The sequence below is a fragment of the Hyperolius riggenbachi genome, chromosome 3 (assembly GCF_040937935.1).
Source record: "Hyperolius riggenbachi isolate aHypRig1 chromosome 3, aHypRig1.pri, whole genome shotgun sequence".
NCBI lineage: Eukaryota > Metazoa > Chordata > Amphibia > Anura > Hyperoliidae > Hyperolius > Hyperolius riggenbachi.
The window spans coordinates 252,476,248-252,492,151 of NC_090648.1; the positions used below are offsets into that span (position 1 = coordinate 252,476,248).

At 42.1% G+C, this 15,904-nt stretch overlaps 1 protein-coding gene across 2 annotated transcripts in view; it reads left to right on the plus strand.

Annotated features, from left to right (window-relative positions):
- Positions 1-15,904, plus strand: part of SEMA3D (semaphorin 3D) — a 231,829-nt gene that overhangs the window by 132,146 nt on the left and 83,779 nt on the right. For both annotated transcript variants that reach the window (XM_068276170.1, XM_068276171.1), the window contains exons 7-8: positions 4,900-5,028; positions 7,406-7,548. In XM_068276170.1, coding sequence (XP_068132271.1) covers positions 4,900-5,028; positions 7,406-7,548 — 272 coding nt within the window. The remainder of the gene's footprint in view (positions 1-4,899; positions 5,029-7,405; positions 7,549-15,904) is intronic.

Here is a 15,904-nt window from a genome sequence, read left to right on the forward strand (position 1 = left end):
CTAAATCCCCCCTGCGCTCTGCACTAGCCCATAAATTACAGCCTCGCCATCGGGCTCTGTTTACCTTTCTAGTGCCACTCACGCTGCTCCCCCCGCCTCCTGCAGAGTGCCGGTCCCCGCCCGCGTCCCTTCTCTCTAATCAGCGGCGAGGGAAGGGACATGGGCGGGGATCGGCGCTCTGCAGGAAGCGGGGGAGCGGCATGAGTGGCACTAGAATGGTAAACAGAGCCCGCTGCGACACGCTCAGTGTCGCCAGCGCGGCTGTAATATATGGGCTAGTGCAGAAATCCCCCCTGCGCTCTGCACTAGCCCATATATTACAGCCGCGCTGGCGACACTGAGCGTGTCGCAGCGGGCTCTGTTTACCATTCTAGTGCCACTCATGCCGCTCCCCCGCTTCCTGCAGAGCGCCGATCCCCGCCCATGTCCCTTCCCTCGCCGCTGATTAGAGAGAAGGGACGCGGGTGGGGACCGGCACTCTGCAGGAGGCGGGGGGAGCAGCGTGAGTGGCACTAGAAAGGTAAACAGAGCCCGACGGCGAGGCTGTAATTTATGGGCTAGTGCAGAGCGCAGGGGGGATTTAGGGAAGATTCAACGCAACAGAGGCTGGGCACTATAGCCAGACCCAGCCTCTGTGTATAGATTTAACTCTAAGATCCCCACCTCGGGTTCTCTTTAAGCCAAGTAAGCATCCAGAACCGCAGGTGTAAAGCAGAGAGAAAAATGTTTATATTGCAGTCGGCTTTATTCACTATGGCTAGTTTGGGTTTAAGTCACCTTGTTTAAAGCTCTACGTAGGGCCTCAAAACATATTGGATAAGCTCATCTCAAGCTATCTTTGAGGGCAGCTGATAACACTAGGTTATAATTTCTCAATCTAATACTACTTCAATTACTAAATGTCTGTTATATATACTGTTTAAGACCAATAGCACATATTGTTTGAATAAAAATGCATCCGCTATTTGCATCTGTTCCATTTTCACTCCATTGTAAGATAGCACGCTTACTAGGGATCGGAAAACATGTTTGCCTTGAAGCAGAATACCTGTCAGAGGTGATATTTTAGTGTGTTGTTTATTCTTAGTTGCCAGACAGCAGACCTGTGTGGTCTCACATCTGGCGACATTCAGTATCTGTCTGACCTCCACATCCAGTACTCTCTCAAAGCCTCTTTTGTCACTGGTGTTTGCATGCTTCTGTTTTCTTGGGTCTGACTAATCAGCATTTATGTTTCCTAAAAATATACAATGATTAGATTAAAGCTATTCATTTTGATTATAGGAAGGGCTGTGAGTATCTAATTGCATGCTAGACTGACCATTTCTAGTCTGTGTATGACAAATTTTAGGCTTGACCTTAGATGTGTTGTTCTTCCTCTGATTCGTGCAATGTTCTACATAGCCTTATATTTCTAAAACCAATCAGGAGAGAACTAGTGAGCTACTGGTATATGCATTATAAAATTACAGGTAGATATACAAACATTGGATGAATATGTCTCCTTTCATAACAAAGAAAAGCTTCTTCTGGTCATTTAGTCAATGCTATAGTTTTCCTGTTTACAAAGAGTCATGTTTATGCAGGTTATTATCAAGTGGAAGAAACTTATGTGGTGCACAATAATCAATGAGAATGCATAACATATATACCAGATGTTGAGAAACCAGGACAGTCTTGCAACAAATGGACTATTATAATAGACTATATATGGAGGAGACAACAGTAGATTTAATGAAAGAGGCTATATGAGCTCTATGAGGGACTGTGGAAGGATGAAATACCTACATCCACATTAATGCCTCCTTCAGATGGATGACTGAACTGCATGCTTGCTGAGTATGTTCAGCATCCTATCTGCTGCCCACAAGTGCCATTCTGGTACAACTAAAATGCAGCCAAATGGCAGCAGTTGCAACACTACACATGTTAGCGCTTGACACTCAGAGGCATTTCCCTGTGTCAGAGAACTGTGTCATGTTGAGGCCATGCTCATATGTGACTCCATGGGCCACCAGTCCAACAACTGTAGTGAGTGGGAATGAGCTATTTGTCCTTGACATGGAATTGGTGGGACTTTTCAAGAAGAGGGAAAAATTTCTGCCTCACTCTTGTAGGGCTCCTCTCAAAACATGACCTATTTGGTCTGACGTTGTTCAGACAGCACACTGGTTGAGTTAGCTTTTCTGACAATACTGCATGGTGATCAAAGTCTTAACAGAGGTGTAGGAGGGCATTTTTTATATACAGTTTATTAAAAATAACGAAAAAAACAAAATGGGCAAAAATCACCATTCCAAGATGAGTGATACGTCATATCATCTAGGCAAGGCAGGCGGTCAGTGTAACGCTCATCTGCCTTCATTTTTGACATGAAACAATGCCTTCCTATATCTAAAACAACCGTGCCATGTGAAAGAACCACAAAAGTTTGCTTTCCTAAAACAGAAAGAATTTGCGATAATTCAGGTTGGAGTGAGCTTGAGATGTCTCCCAGAGCAACACTGCTGAATATATGCAAATTAACCATTGCACCCTTAGAAGCTAAACACACCTCCAGAACCGCTGGATTGCAATGATGTGTCAGCTTGTTTATTTGTACAGAGCCATAATAATCCAACATGCATACAGACTGTTTCGGACTGTTTGATCCTCATCAGTGCATGGCATGGATTAATTTGGCTCTATGGAGTAGGGCTTGTGAATCCGAGAGGCACAGACTAACCAGCAAGCTCATGGTGACCCAGAACTCATTGGAGTGTGTAAGGGACTACAATGGTCCTAAAAGACCCCTTACTAAGATGTTAAGAAACACAAAAGTTTGCTTTCCTAAAACAGAAAGAATTTGCGATAATTCAGGTTGGAGTGAGCTTGAGATGTCTCCCAGAGCAACACTGCTGAATATATGCAAATTAACCATTGTACCCTTAGAAGCTAAACACACCTCCAGAACCGCTGGATTGCAATGATGTGTCAGCTTGTTAATTTGTACAGAGCCATAATAATCCAACATGCATTCAGACATCTCAAGCTCACTCCAACCTGAATTATCGCAAATTCTTTCTGTTTTAGGAAAGCAAACTTTTGTGTTTCTTAACATCTTAGTAAGGGGGCTTTTAGGACCATTGTAGTCCCTTACACACTCCAATGAGTTCTGGGTCACCATGAGCTTGCTGGTTAGTCTGTGCCCATGTGAAAGAACGGCAGGTGGATAAAAACATATTAGGGGAGTTATTTTTTGCATGGCATTTTTGCAAATTGATATTCACACGAGCTAAACAATTTTGGGCTCTCAATGTTGGCGATTGTTGTAAACTGAATGGGCCCCTGGAGTCTTTTATATAGCTCCAACATATTATGCAGCACTGTACAAAGTATATAGTCATATGTCTATATCGTGTAGTGCATGTATCATAGTCTAGGGCCAATTTAGGGGGAAGCCAATTGACTTATCTGGATGCTTTTGGGATGTGGGAGGAAACCAGAGTGCCCAGAGGAAACCCACACAGACACAAGGAGAACATACAAACTCCTTGCAGATGTTGACCTGGCTGGGATTTGAACCGGGGACCCAGCGCTGCAAGGCAAAAGTGCTAATCACTATGCCACCATGCAGCCACCTTCTAAAACGTTTTATCTCTAAGTATAGTGTTTCACTAGGATGTGTGAAATACAAAACCAATGTTATCCTGATTCCTGAATGTGTATTTGTCATGAAAAAGATGAAAAAGATTATAGACACAACAGTATAACTAGGATGTGCCCCAAACCCATCCATATGTATCGTCATGTCACACCGGATGTCTGAGAGCTCCCTATCAACAAAGACCTGCCATTGACTGAGCAATGACTATCAGGACTAACACAAACTATCAATTATTCATTGTGACACTCACTTTTCATAGTCTGACAACTGATACGTTAAAGCAAAGCAAAGCTGTCTAAAAGATGAGAGACTTCAATTGGTAATGTAAAGGGAAGAGTTTTCATAATGCAGAAATCTGTGTTTGCCTAGAGCATTAACAGTTTCCTAGACAAAAGCAATTTATTTCACTTGACACCATAATTGGACAGAAAGATTTAGCCATAAGTGTGTAGTCAGGTAAATGCAGCACTGGAACTACTGTATTTGTAGGAAACAATTAAATATGTTATTCTTATGTGGTAACAAAAGTCATGGGCTCCAACTCAATACATTTTTCCCCTTGAGTTCCCTTCTAGGTGATATTTTCACGCCTTATCAATACCGTATCAACATGAACCTGGGGAAAAAGTTAATTTTACTTACCTGGGGCTTATTCCAGCCCCTCACAGTCTTTGAGGTTCCTCAGTGTACTCTGGGCCCCCTCAGCTTTACAGCTGTCACCCCTATTTAAAGTCTCAGTATGGGTCATGCTCTATGGTGCATGCGCTATTCCAGTTGCACAGCTCCTCAATTGCGTACATGCACGGTTCATAAAGACTTGTAACCACGCCTGCTTGGGTCACTAGGAGAAATGCCTGTGTTGTAAAAGTCAACTTTTTTTATTTCCCTAGTTCACCAGCAAGAAAAAAAAAATACTTTAAATTATTTCGATATGGCTTTTTCACCTACTTTTTGGTACTTTTTCCATTACAAAGAACTGAAAGGTTATTTTTAAAGAGAAGATGAAAAATTGTGTCCCTGGAAAAAAACCTCAGGAGATAAAGGGAACTGAATAAAGGCCATGAAGTACTGCACAAGTTGTACTTGGTGAAGCTGTAAGAAATCAGCATTACACATTGTGTTGTGTATTGCAACAGTTTAGCTCCTTGTAAGGCCAGATAAAAAAGTCTATTACATAAACCTGTAACAGTTGTAGACAGCTGCATGAAGTGAAATTGTGCTATTTTGACATAAGGGTTTTCTTTTTCTTTCAGATGGGTACCTCTTCTCTGGGACTGCTTCAGATTTTCTTGGCAAAGAAACCACATTTACACGTTCTCTCGGACCGCATTATGAACATCATTTTATCAGGACAGATATTTCTGACCATTACTGGCTTAACGGTACAGTAATTTTGTTCTGGGCATGTGAATAAAGAAACCTTGGCATTCCATGCAGGACTTGCTAATGATGCGGTGGCTGTGTTGTACACATCTTCATTCATGTTGTGCATGGATAGCATAAAAAACAATTGCAGGCATTTTGGGGACTCAATGAACAATCTCTTTTATGGCAAATAGAATGTATACTAGAAGCTGCATAACATAATACAGTATGTATATCTACATCCACAATCCAGAACATTCGTCACCGTTAAAAAAAATAAACCTTTTTTAGTTTGACATGTCAACTAGTGGACCTTTACTCTATCCTTGCTTTCCTGTGGAGTCAAAGCACTGCTTTTAAGATCAACTATGGCATGTCCTACTCTGTACTTATGGAGGAAGCTTGGTGTAGACTGTCAGACTCCTTCGCATATATAGAGGATGTGCTGAAACTGCCAGGTCCCTGGGGAGTGTAGAAGAGACTGTGACAATCAATTTGTAAAAGGAGAATCTGGCAGTCAAGCAGTCATTGAAATGATTGTAGAGGGTGTTCACACCCCTCTCCTTTTAATGACCAAATGCCTAGGAGTCCATCTGCTTGTGGTGATATACAGTCAGGTCCATAAATATTAGGACATCGACACAATTCAAACATTTTTGGCTCTATACGCAACCACAATGGATTTGACGTTGTGTAGCCTCAACAAGGTGTAGCCTCAACAACAATGTCAGGGGGGGGGCATGTATAGGGGGGAAGATAAATAGCTTGAACCTCCATAGCTCTGCCTTTTCCCCCTCCAGGCAGCCTTAGGTATTGCACCACCTGTAATTATGGGTCTTGTTTAGCCACTTCCAGATCTGTGGCCCCTTAAAGTGGACCCAAACCAAACATTTTTTTAATTAAAAATATTTAGTTGCACCACTCTGACACATACAAAGATAAATAAACACTCCTTCAAACCTATGATCATTTCAGTGCATGCTTTTCACCCTTCTCTTTTCATAGCTAGGGTTATACTGGGGGCAGCCATTAGCAATTCCTCCATTGCCGGACACCATCTACTCCACCTATTTGCCGGAAAAATCCCAGCAATTTGAAAGAAAGGGAGGGGTTCCTCCACTAAATGTAAAATATGTTATATTTGTCATCATGCAGCTGAAAAAAGGCTGCTATTTATTATTATAATTTAGAAAATAGATTTTATTTCTGAAATCTTGTATTTTTAATTTGGGTCCACTTTAAAGAGACACTTAAGCCACAAAAAAAAAATCAGTTTCACTCACCTGGGGTTTCCACCAGCCCCCTGTAGCTGTTCCATGCCCTCACAGTCACAATCAGATCCTCCTGTCCCCCGCCGCCAGCTACTTTCACTTCACCGACAGGCCCGACTGTGCAGGCGCAGTAAGCCTGTTGGCCACAAGTGGAAGTAGCTGGCAGCGGGAGACAGGAGGATCCAATCATGACTGCGAGGGCATGGGACAGCTACATTGGGCTGGCAGAAACCCCAGGTGATTAAAGCTGAATTTTTTTATAGGCTTAAGGATCCCTTTAACGACCAGAGACTTAAAAAAAAAAGAGAGAGAGAGCTGTGATCACTGTGATTGGCTCACAGTGATCATGGGGTCAGGAGACAATTAAAAATTGGATCCTGACTGGCAAATGAAGCTCTGTCAGCTTGAGAGCAGAGCGATTGGGCTGCAGTGATGACAGGGTGGTGCAAACAGGGAGAGTGATTGAGATCTATGCCCTGGCAGGAACAACAGCTCTCGAACAGAGCTGATTTCAATCACTGCCACCCGAAAGCGGTTAATATACACACATGCTTGTGTTTGCATATTATGTACACAGGTAAACTATGCCATAAACTGTAGATTGTTGCGATTTTTTATTTTATTTACTCATATGGTTCTGACATTTTCTGCAGCATGCTACAGAGTGCACTGAACAATTTATGTCCTTCAGCAGAGCTCACAATTTGATGTCCCTACCAAAGTTGAGGGCTAATCTGGGTGAAAGGCAGTGAACCTTCCAGTATTCCTTTAGGATGTGGGGGGGAAGCAAAGTGCTTACAGAGGCCAGCACAAGCATGGGGTGAACATGCAAGTTTTATGCAGTGTTCTGGATGGAAATTAAACCTGGTATGCTACAAGGCTAGCATTCTATACAGCCCACATACACACAAATGCACATCTTTCATGCAAGTCTGAAAGACTAGATTCCTAGTCAAATAGCCTAATATGCCACCTTGTTTAAAATACTAATTAATCCTTATTGGCACAAGACCTGAGTTCCACATTTTAAACCCACTTTTTTCAGAGCATGGATACCATTAAGATTAAGCAAAAGACCATTATTCATATATTAACAGGTACTGATGTTCTGTATTTTTTATAGAAGCAAAATTTTTTGGCGCATATCCTATCCCAGACACATACAACCCAGATGATGATAAGATATACTTCTTCTTTCGAGAAGCATCCCCAGAGGGCGGCACTTCTGAAAAAACAGTATATTCTCGTGTTGGAAGAGTCTGTAAGGTAAGAATTTGAAGTTATGTTATACGAGTGTGAACTGTAATTAATCAGATAGATAATACTATTTGCCTATTTAGTATATACTAGCCAATAAGCCAATGGAAGGATACCAAACAAACTAAGGTTTAACATAAAGTATCTGTATAACTTGTGCTATACATAAGCAAAAAAGCCTAGTGCCTATCACGCTGACCATCAGTGCTTTTTCATAGGGAGACCCATTTGTATGAAAGAAAACATTTGCTGTTATGAGTAGAGGAGTAAACCTCTGCTCACATCCTTACAGGCATGACAAGTCAGACTGCGTGCCTGGAAACCATAAGTTGTACCATGTATGGGCACAGCCTGCTTTTTTACCCAGTTTTTCAGTTCAGTTTCTGTGTTCATTACATTCCACAACCAGCAGCCACTGCGGCAGTCCAGGGCATGCCCTACCCCATGTATGTTGTGAAAAAATTATCATATTACCCAGCCCATTTTACTGGGGCATTTGGCAGTAATGGTACATGGTAAAAGTAGCAGTCATTACCGGAAAACTGATAATTTTCCACTTTGTATTGTGGCTTCTGTTCAGCGCTGTAAGTGATTTATAACAAGGGAACTGAACCTCTTCCCACTTTTATAAATATGGAATTATAAAAGCAGTGGTGTTGATTTCTCCTGTGGGGAATTATCACTTTATATAAATAGGCTCATAGAGAATACTTGATCACATAAGCAGCCTCTGCAAGTATTTTGTTATATGTAAAACAGAAGTAGGTGCTTTGCAGGTATTATGCATTCAAAATAACTTGTTCCTGGGGCTATACCGACTTTTTCCTGGGGCTGTACTGTAGTTTCGTTAAATTAACCACATTAGGGGGTTTTAAGGCTAATGATACTCAGTAGATAATAAGAAAAGAAGAACCTCAGTATACTTTAATCTGCGTAATATATTGGAAAGATTCCCACTTGCAAACGAAACATAATCTAGTCATTTACATACAAATCCTCTGCTTGCCATTATTTTTTATGGCTTCTGACCAAAATATTAAGTTTAAGATTCAGACCACAGTTGCTGAAATGTCTCAGGCTCTTGGAATTACCTTTAATATGACAGCACCAGTGAGTATTGGTCCCAGTTTCCGTCCCTCTGATCCTCCCCTAAAGGGACAGCTGTTTCATGCTACAGTCTGCTTCTTATTTGGTTTATAGCCTAGGAAATTATAGAAACTTTAAAATAATGTGCCTAGAGACAAACATCTGTGGTTTGGTTTTTCAGTTGCACATAATCTTTAAATTAATCTCCAGTGTAGCTCAGAAATGTTTTGTAGTATGTTATTTTATCACCTGACGAATGGATGTCAAAACTAACTTGCTTCAGCAAGAAAGTGTTATGTTTAAAGATGTACTATTCCTTTACTAAATTACCCTTTATGCCTGTGATAGTGTGTATTGAAAATCACCAGGAACCTGGGCAGAGGTGGATTAAGGTGAAATAGAGTCCAACAAGCTACCAACTTTGAGTATGCTCCTTGTGCTTGCCAGCTTTCACTGGTCATTAACTAAAACACAGGTGTGGTGATGTGCTTGAACTGAATCTGTTCTCATTGAAATCAACTAGCCTTGTGGATGGAAAACTAATGGAGCAGAAGATCGTTTGTTCAGGACTTCATGTTTAAAATGAACACAGTTTAACATTACTGAGCATCTCATTTTTCAAGTCATGCTTAAAGGCAATGGCGTAGCAATAGGGGTTGCAGAGGTAGCGACCGCATTGGGGCCCTTGGGTCAGAGGGGCCCCATGGGGCCCTTCCTAAACCAAATTATAAGCTGTTTATTGGTCATGTGGTGGTAATAATTACTTCTATAGATGCTTTAAATAGTAGTAATCATTAACAAACTGTTTCCCATCCACTTCTTGCACCTCTGACACTGTTGTTGTCCTTTGCAGGTTTTGGTGCGCCGTATTAATTGTTATGTATAGAGTGCTTGGGGGCAGGGCCGGGCCGAGGCAGAGGCAAGACAGGCTACAGTCTCTGAGCGCAGCCACTATCCTCTGCACTATCCCCACCTGCCACATTGCTGTGTAACCTTCCCCATCCTCTGCAGCATCCGTCAGTGCTCTGTCATCATGCACATTGATGACTGGACGGGACAGGGACCTAGTTGTTTTTATAAGGGTGCCTGAAACTAGCCATGCCTGCAGCCTGAAGCAAAACAGGTATGGAAGTGGGAAGGGGATTTGAAAGGGGTAGACATTCATCAGAGTCACACACATCACGTCAAATAGCTATCAGTGTGACTACTAGATTTGTTTTCAGTACTGCAGTGCTCTTAACTCCCCTCACATACATCCTATGTGAAGTGGGTGTTGATTGTGGACACTGCAGTACTAAGAACACATCTAGTCATCTTGGTGTGATCTGTGTGTTTTGAGGGGGGTGGTGGGTCATACATTTAAAGCATGCCTGAGACAAAAGAAAAAAAGGCATAAGGACTTATACTTACCTGGAGCTTCTTCCAGCTGACTTTACACCATTAGCTCCTCCCGGACCCCCCAGATGTGCCGCTGTCAGCCCCGTAAAGTCTTTGACTCACCTGAGTGGCTGACAACTGCGTAGTCCCAGCCGCTTGCACCCCTCGATTGTGCTCCCATGGCTGGAAGCATTCTGCAAATGCGCAATTTGTTAAAGGATAGCCAAAGTGACATGTGACATGATGAGAAAGACATGTGTATGTACAGGGCCTAGCACACAAATAACTATGCTGTGTTCCTTTTTTTCTTTCTCTGTCTGAAAGAGTTAAATATCAGGTATGTAAGTGGCTGACTCAGTCCTGACTCAGACAGGAAGTAACTACAGTGTGACCCTCACTGATCAGAAATTCCAACTATTAAACACTTTCCTAGCAGTAAATGGCTTCTTAGAGCCAGAAAGAGATAAAAAGGGGAATTTCTTATCAGTGAGGGTCACACTTCCTGACTGAGTCAGCCACTTACATACCTGATATTTAACTCTTTCAGGCAGAGAAAAAAAGAAAAGCATCACCGCATAGTTATTTGTGTGCTAGGCACTGCACATACACATGTCTATCTCATCATGTCACATGTCACTTTGGGTACCCTTTAAGCTACGGGACCATGATGGAGGAACCAGGAACAGCGCATGCGCAGTTGCTGACAACCCAGCTGTATCACATACTTCACAGGAGCACAGCTCCTGCGAAGTATGATATACTGATCGGCCTACAGGAGGCTGGAAAAAATCCCCAGGTCCCTAATACTAACCTACGCCCTACCTACACCTAACACAGCAATTATCAAACACCGCTAGCCAGCCACTACCATCATAGCTACTCATACTGCCACGGATACCTGCCACAGAGCTATTGTGCTGCCCCAGCACCCAAAATACCGGCTGTGGCCAATCATTTTAGAATTTTGATATGGGCACCTATAGTGGCACCCAAATGACCTTCTTGGGGGGGTGGGGGTGGGACTTATAATGCTCTGCCTCTAGTGCTGGGGAACCTATTCCCGGCCCTGCTTGGGGGGCCCCGTGTAAAATTTGCACCAGGGCCCATAGCTCCTTAGCTACGCCACTGCTTAAGGGGAACTTTAACTGAGAGGGATTTGAATGTTGCCATTAAAACAATTCCAGTTGCCTGGCAGTCCTGCTGATCTCTTCGGTTGCAGTAGTGGCTGAATCACACACCTGAAACAAGCATGCAGCTTATCCAATCTGACTTCAGTCAGAGCACCTGATCTGCATGCTTGTTCAGGAGCTGGGGCTGAAAGTATTAGAGACACAGGATCAACAGGAGAGGTAGGCAACTGGTATTATTTTAAAAGGAAAAATCCACATCCTGCTCAATTCAGGTTCCCTTTAAGGCTTTACAAGGAAAATGAAGTTAGAAATGTACATTTTTTCCAACACAGTCTCTTCAGTGAGAAGGGTCAGTTCAGGGCGAGGTTTGTGATATTTTTGCATATATATTGAGTAGGCAAAAGGTAAAACTGAGATTATTTTTAGCTTGGGACAGCATGTTTTTCTACAGATGCATATTCTGCAAAATATCTGGCATGTCATATGATATTACTTGTATTTTCTTTAATTTGTTATTTGTTAGTCTTCCTGTATTCCATCTACACTTTCATGCTCACCTCTCATGCTCTTTGCCATGCTGGTGATATGATGCTGTGTGTACCTGCGGATTAGAGGTTTAGTTAGTTAATGCCAATCACTATAGTGAGTGTTGTGGTTATCACACTACCCAGACTTTCCCCTTTGCTTTTCCAATGTTTATTAAAGGGAACCAGTATTGAAAAAAATAGCTACTTATCTTAGTAGAAGGAAGCTTCTAATGTAATGTTTTCTCAGATCATCCTCAATCTCACTGTTCCCTTTGAACATATCTGACACAAGCTTGTCCTGGCCACACTCCCTTATATGTATGAGCCTGCGCTTCCTCGGTACATGAATGACGTCATGCTACTTCGGAGGCATAGTGTGTCTGTGCACATACATAGACAGGAGCAAGGCCATCATGAAGAAGATGGTCCCAGGCAGCAGCAGGAAATTGAGAAGGACACGGGAAGCCCCTAAAGCATCCAGAGGCTTCTCACTGCATAGGTAACTATCAGGATTTTTTTGTTTGTTTATTTACAGGTTTGCTTTAATGTTTACATATCAATAATGTATTATTTCTCTAGCACATGGCAATAGCAGATTATGATGAAAGGAAACTGAGCACCAGAATTTTTTTTTTTAATGAACTTTCCCATGGAGAGGGTTTGGGATGTAGTGTGCCACTGGGGAGTGAGGGTTGGAGTGAACCTCACTACTTACATATGGGGCACTGTTCCTCTGATCCCCCCAGTCCTCATGGATGTGCCATCTTCTACATGGGCCAGCTGCATCTGCCAATTTTTTTGTTATTTCCTGACAGTGCCTCTTGCACATGCCGCAATGCATGCCGGGAGATTCATCTCTTGAACAGCACCTCAGATGATGCTAGACCTGTATATATCCAAAATAATAACAGAAAAAGACATGTCTCTTCCACCTAAATAAGGACATACCCAGACAATAGTAGCAATTACTTAATAAGTAAGGCTAAATTGAATAGAGTTTAAAGTGGTTTGGGGGTTAGTGCCAGATTTTTATGGAAGCAATAAATATCTTGTAACAGAAGCTCTCATTTTAAAATGCTCAAAGTCCCAGTGGCTTGGATTTGCCCACAGTAATCTGGTATATTTATATATTGCATCCATAAATCTGGCAATTGGAATGCTCATACTTTCTTTTGCTTAAGGTTTTCCTGTGTTCTTGACAGTGGTTTACATACTGTAGATCTCTTAATAAGACAACGCTTAACAACGGTACTTTTTTTTGCGGATGCAAAATTATGCAATCAAAATGATATGTGACAGATTATTACAGTATTTATATAGAGCTGATTTCTCTCACAGCACTTTCCAGACTATGCAGTCATGTCAATAATGGCCAGGAGCATAACAATCCCTTCTGGGCCCCTGAACAAAGTTGTCATGGGCCTCCCACCTGTACAGTAAGCACAGCAAAGCAGTGTACTATTTACCTGCCCCAGCACTGCTTCAGGTCTCCTCTGCTCTTGCCAGCAGTCACACACTCTATGCTATCCATACTCTGGCTACCGATGCATGCCAGGTTTACAAGCAGGTAAATAGTACACTGCTGTGCTTACTTTACTGAAGAGGATGGAAGAGGAGCAGGCTTGCATAGCCCTGCCCCTTTGCCCCCCCCACCCCGCGATCCCTCAGAGGATCTCACAGTCTAATCCCTATCACAGTTATATGACTCTATTTAGAGTCTAACAATGCCTATACATCTAGCAATGTTTGGGCAGATCGACCAGGAGACAGATCTCTCTCTGATTGAATCTGATTAGAGAGAGATGTTAGCTGCCCATACAACGCCGGCCGAATCAGTCGATTTCACCAAAAAATCTTTTTAGATTTGGCCTTGCGGCACAGCATCTGACGCTTCGCCGACCCCCTTGCTGTCCTCCCAAATGTTATATGTGCGCCCTGGTGGCCGTGCATTAAAATATCTGACCTGTCCGTCCCTCCGCCCCTAGTGTCTAGCAGCTACCGCATTAGCACCCCACATGCTGCCAGCATATAGCACTTGCCGCATGTGTGACATTAAACACGTCAGTGCTATATGTGGGGGGTTCCGTTGCATCACCTCCGTGCCCCTGATCAACCTTGTCGGTCTCAGATTTCACAGCATGCACGATCGTTACATCTGAACGTTTTGGTGCAAAATCAGTCAAACTGTCATCAGGCATGCTTGTTGTGGCATTCGTTTTCATCTCATTTGATAATAATTATCAAATCGTATGGTCAGTCAGCTGCAAAACTGCTAGATGTATGGCCACCTTAAGACCAATTTTGGGTAGATACTATTAAGTAATCAGTATTTTTGGAGGTACATAGAAGGAACCTCATGCAAACACATAGGCCTTGTTCATATTACAAATCGCTAGCGCAATCGCAAGCACTGAGCGTTTTGTTGAGTGATTTTAAAAGCGCTTTTTACTGCGCTTTGAGCTTAGAAAAGCGATTTTGTAAACACTTTTCTAAGTACTTTTGCTGAGCGATTAATTTTGACACTTCCTGACGTTATTCAGGAAGTGAACTCTTGTACCCGGAAATGAATAAATACAATGTATTTATATATTAAAGCTCTCTGGAAATCGCAATTCAAAGCACTTTTTCAAGTGTTTTGCGATTTCCCTATACTTTCTATTGAACACAAACACTCAGAAAATGGAACAGGAGCCGCATTTGCGATTCAATAGAAAACGGAGTGCTCATATTTGAACACTCCCATAGGAAATCATTGTACAAGAGCTTTTAGAGCAAATTCCAAAATCGCAAGCGCTTAAAAAAATCCACAAACGCTCATAGTGTGAACAAGCCCTAAGAGAACATGCAAACACAAGGCCGATAGTGTCCTTGGCAAGATTTGAACCAGTACTGGTGCAAGGCAAGGGTGTTATCCAGTACACCACCATGTTACCCAATTTTGAATCTCATCATTACTAAAAATTTATAATAGCAAATATATCGGCGCCAAGGAACAATGGAACCGCCGCCGAGAAGAACAATGTACAAAAGTTCAGAAGTCAGGCATACATCAAAAGTCAGCGCAGGTTTAAAAAGTCATTGTATGTAGGGAATGATAAATTCTTCACCACAATACATCAAATGCTCAGAGGTAGGTATCCGCCAAACATCAAAACAAGAAAAGGCTTACCAGCTCCCAACAACCCACATTATAAGGTTGTAAAATGGCTCAGGTCACAGATAACGTCCAGGGAACATCAGACGATGTGAAGATCCAGTGGACATCCGTATGGAGGTAAAGTTTCAGGGATTTACATAGGAGAACAAAAAAGGCAATATCTAAGCGTAACCCGTTTATTTAGACAACATTTCTTTAAAAGGCAGATATAGAAACAATAACTCACATACAGGGCCCATAAACTGGGAACCCCCGGAAGATTAACGCGCATGTAATGGTCAATCGTAGATCAATAGACCATGGTGCCGCCTATAACCTTCCCGATCAGTTTCGCAGTCTTGTGCCAAGTTTCCACTTGGCCGTGTGGATGAGTTGCAGTGGTCGGTGCTCCAAAAAAAAGGGGGAAGACGATCTCACTCTAGGTGAAGCCATGAAGTGAGTCCCTCGGACAAGGGTCACTGGTTGATAATGAAAGAAGGAAGATGCCCAGTGGAGGTAGTATATAAAAAATTGGTGGTAAAAAAAGTCTTACCCTTATGAAATATACCCAACAATTTGATGTTCACAGAAATCAATGTATTATGCACATAGGACTATGTGCATAATACAGTAAATTGAATTTTTGTAAATTTCATATTTTTGTAATTATTTGCTAAGGGTAAGACTTTCTTAACACCGATTTTTTATATACTACCACCAATGGGCGCCTCCTACCTTCTTCCAAGACAGCCACTTGCTTAGCTCAATCTTCCTGCAAGCAAACTGAGTATTTTGTATGTCTGTTTACTGATTAGTATGCTAGTGCTTCTCCAGAGTTGTAATTCAGTCGGCTGTGCATTTTGTATTTTACAAAGAGCACTCGTATAGTTCAGATTTCATGCTTTAAAACTATTGCTATTGCAATTTAAGTGTTCAGGCCCTTTAAGACATGTACAGCATGCTGTAAACTGAAATGGAAAGATGACTTTTAATAACATTAAATTATGAAATTACACTATAAAATATAACACCTTATGTGCAATTTTTTCCATTTTCTGCGAGAAATGAGGAAACCCCTTTAGCCCCGGAGTCATAGGTATTGGCTCGCT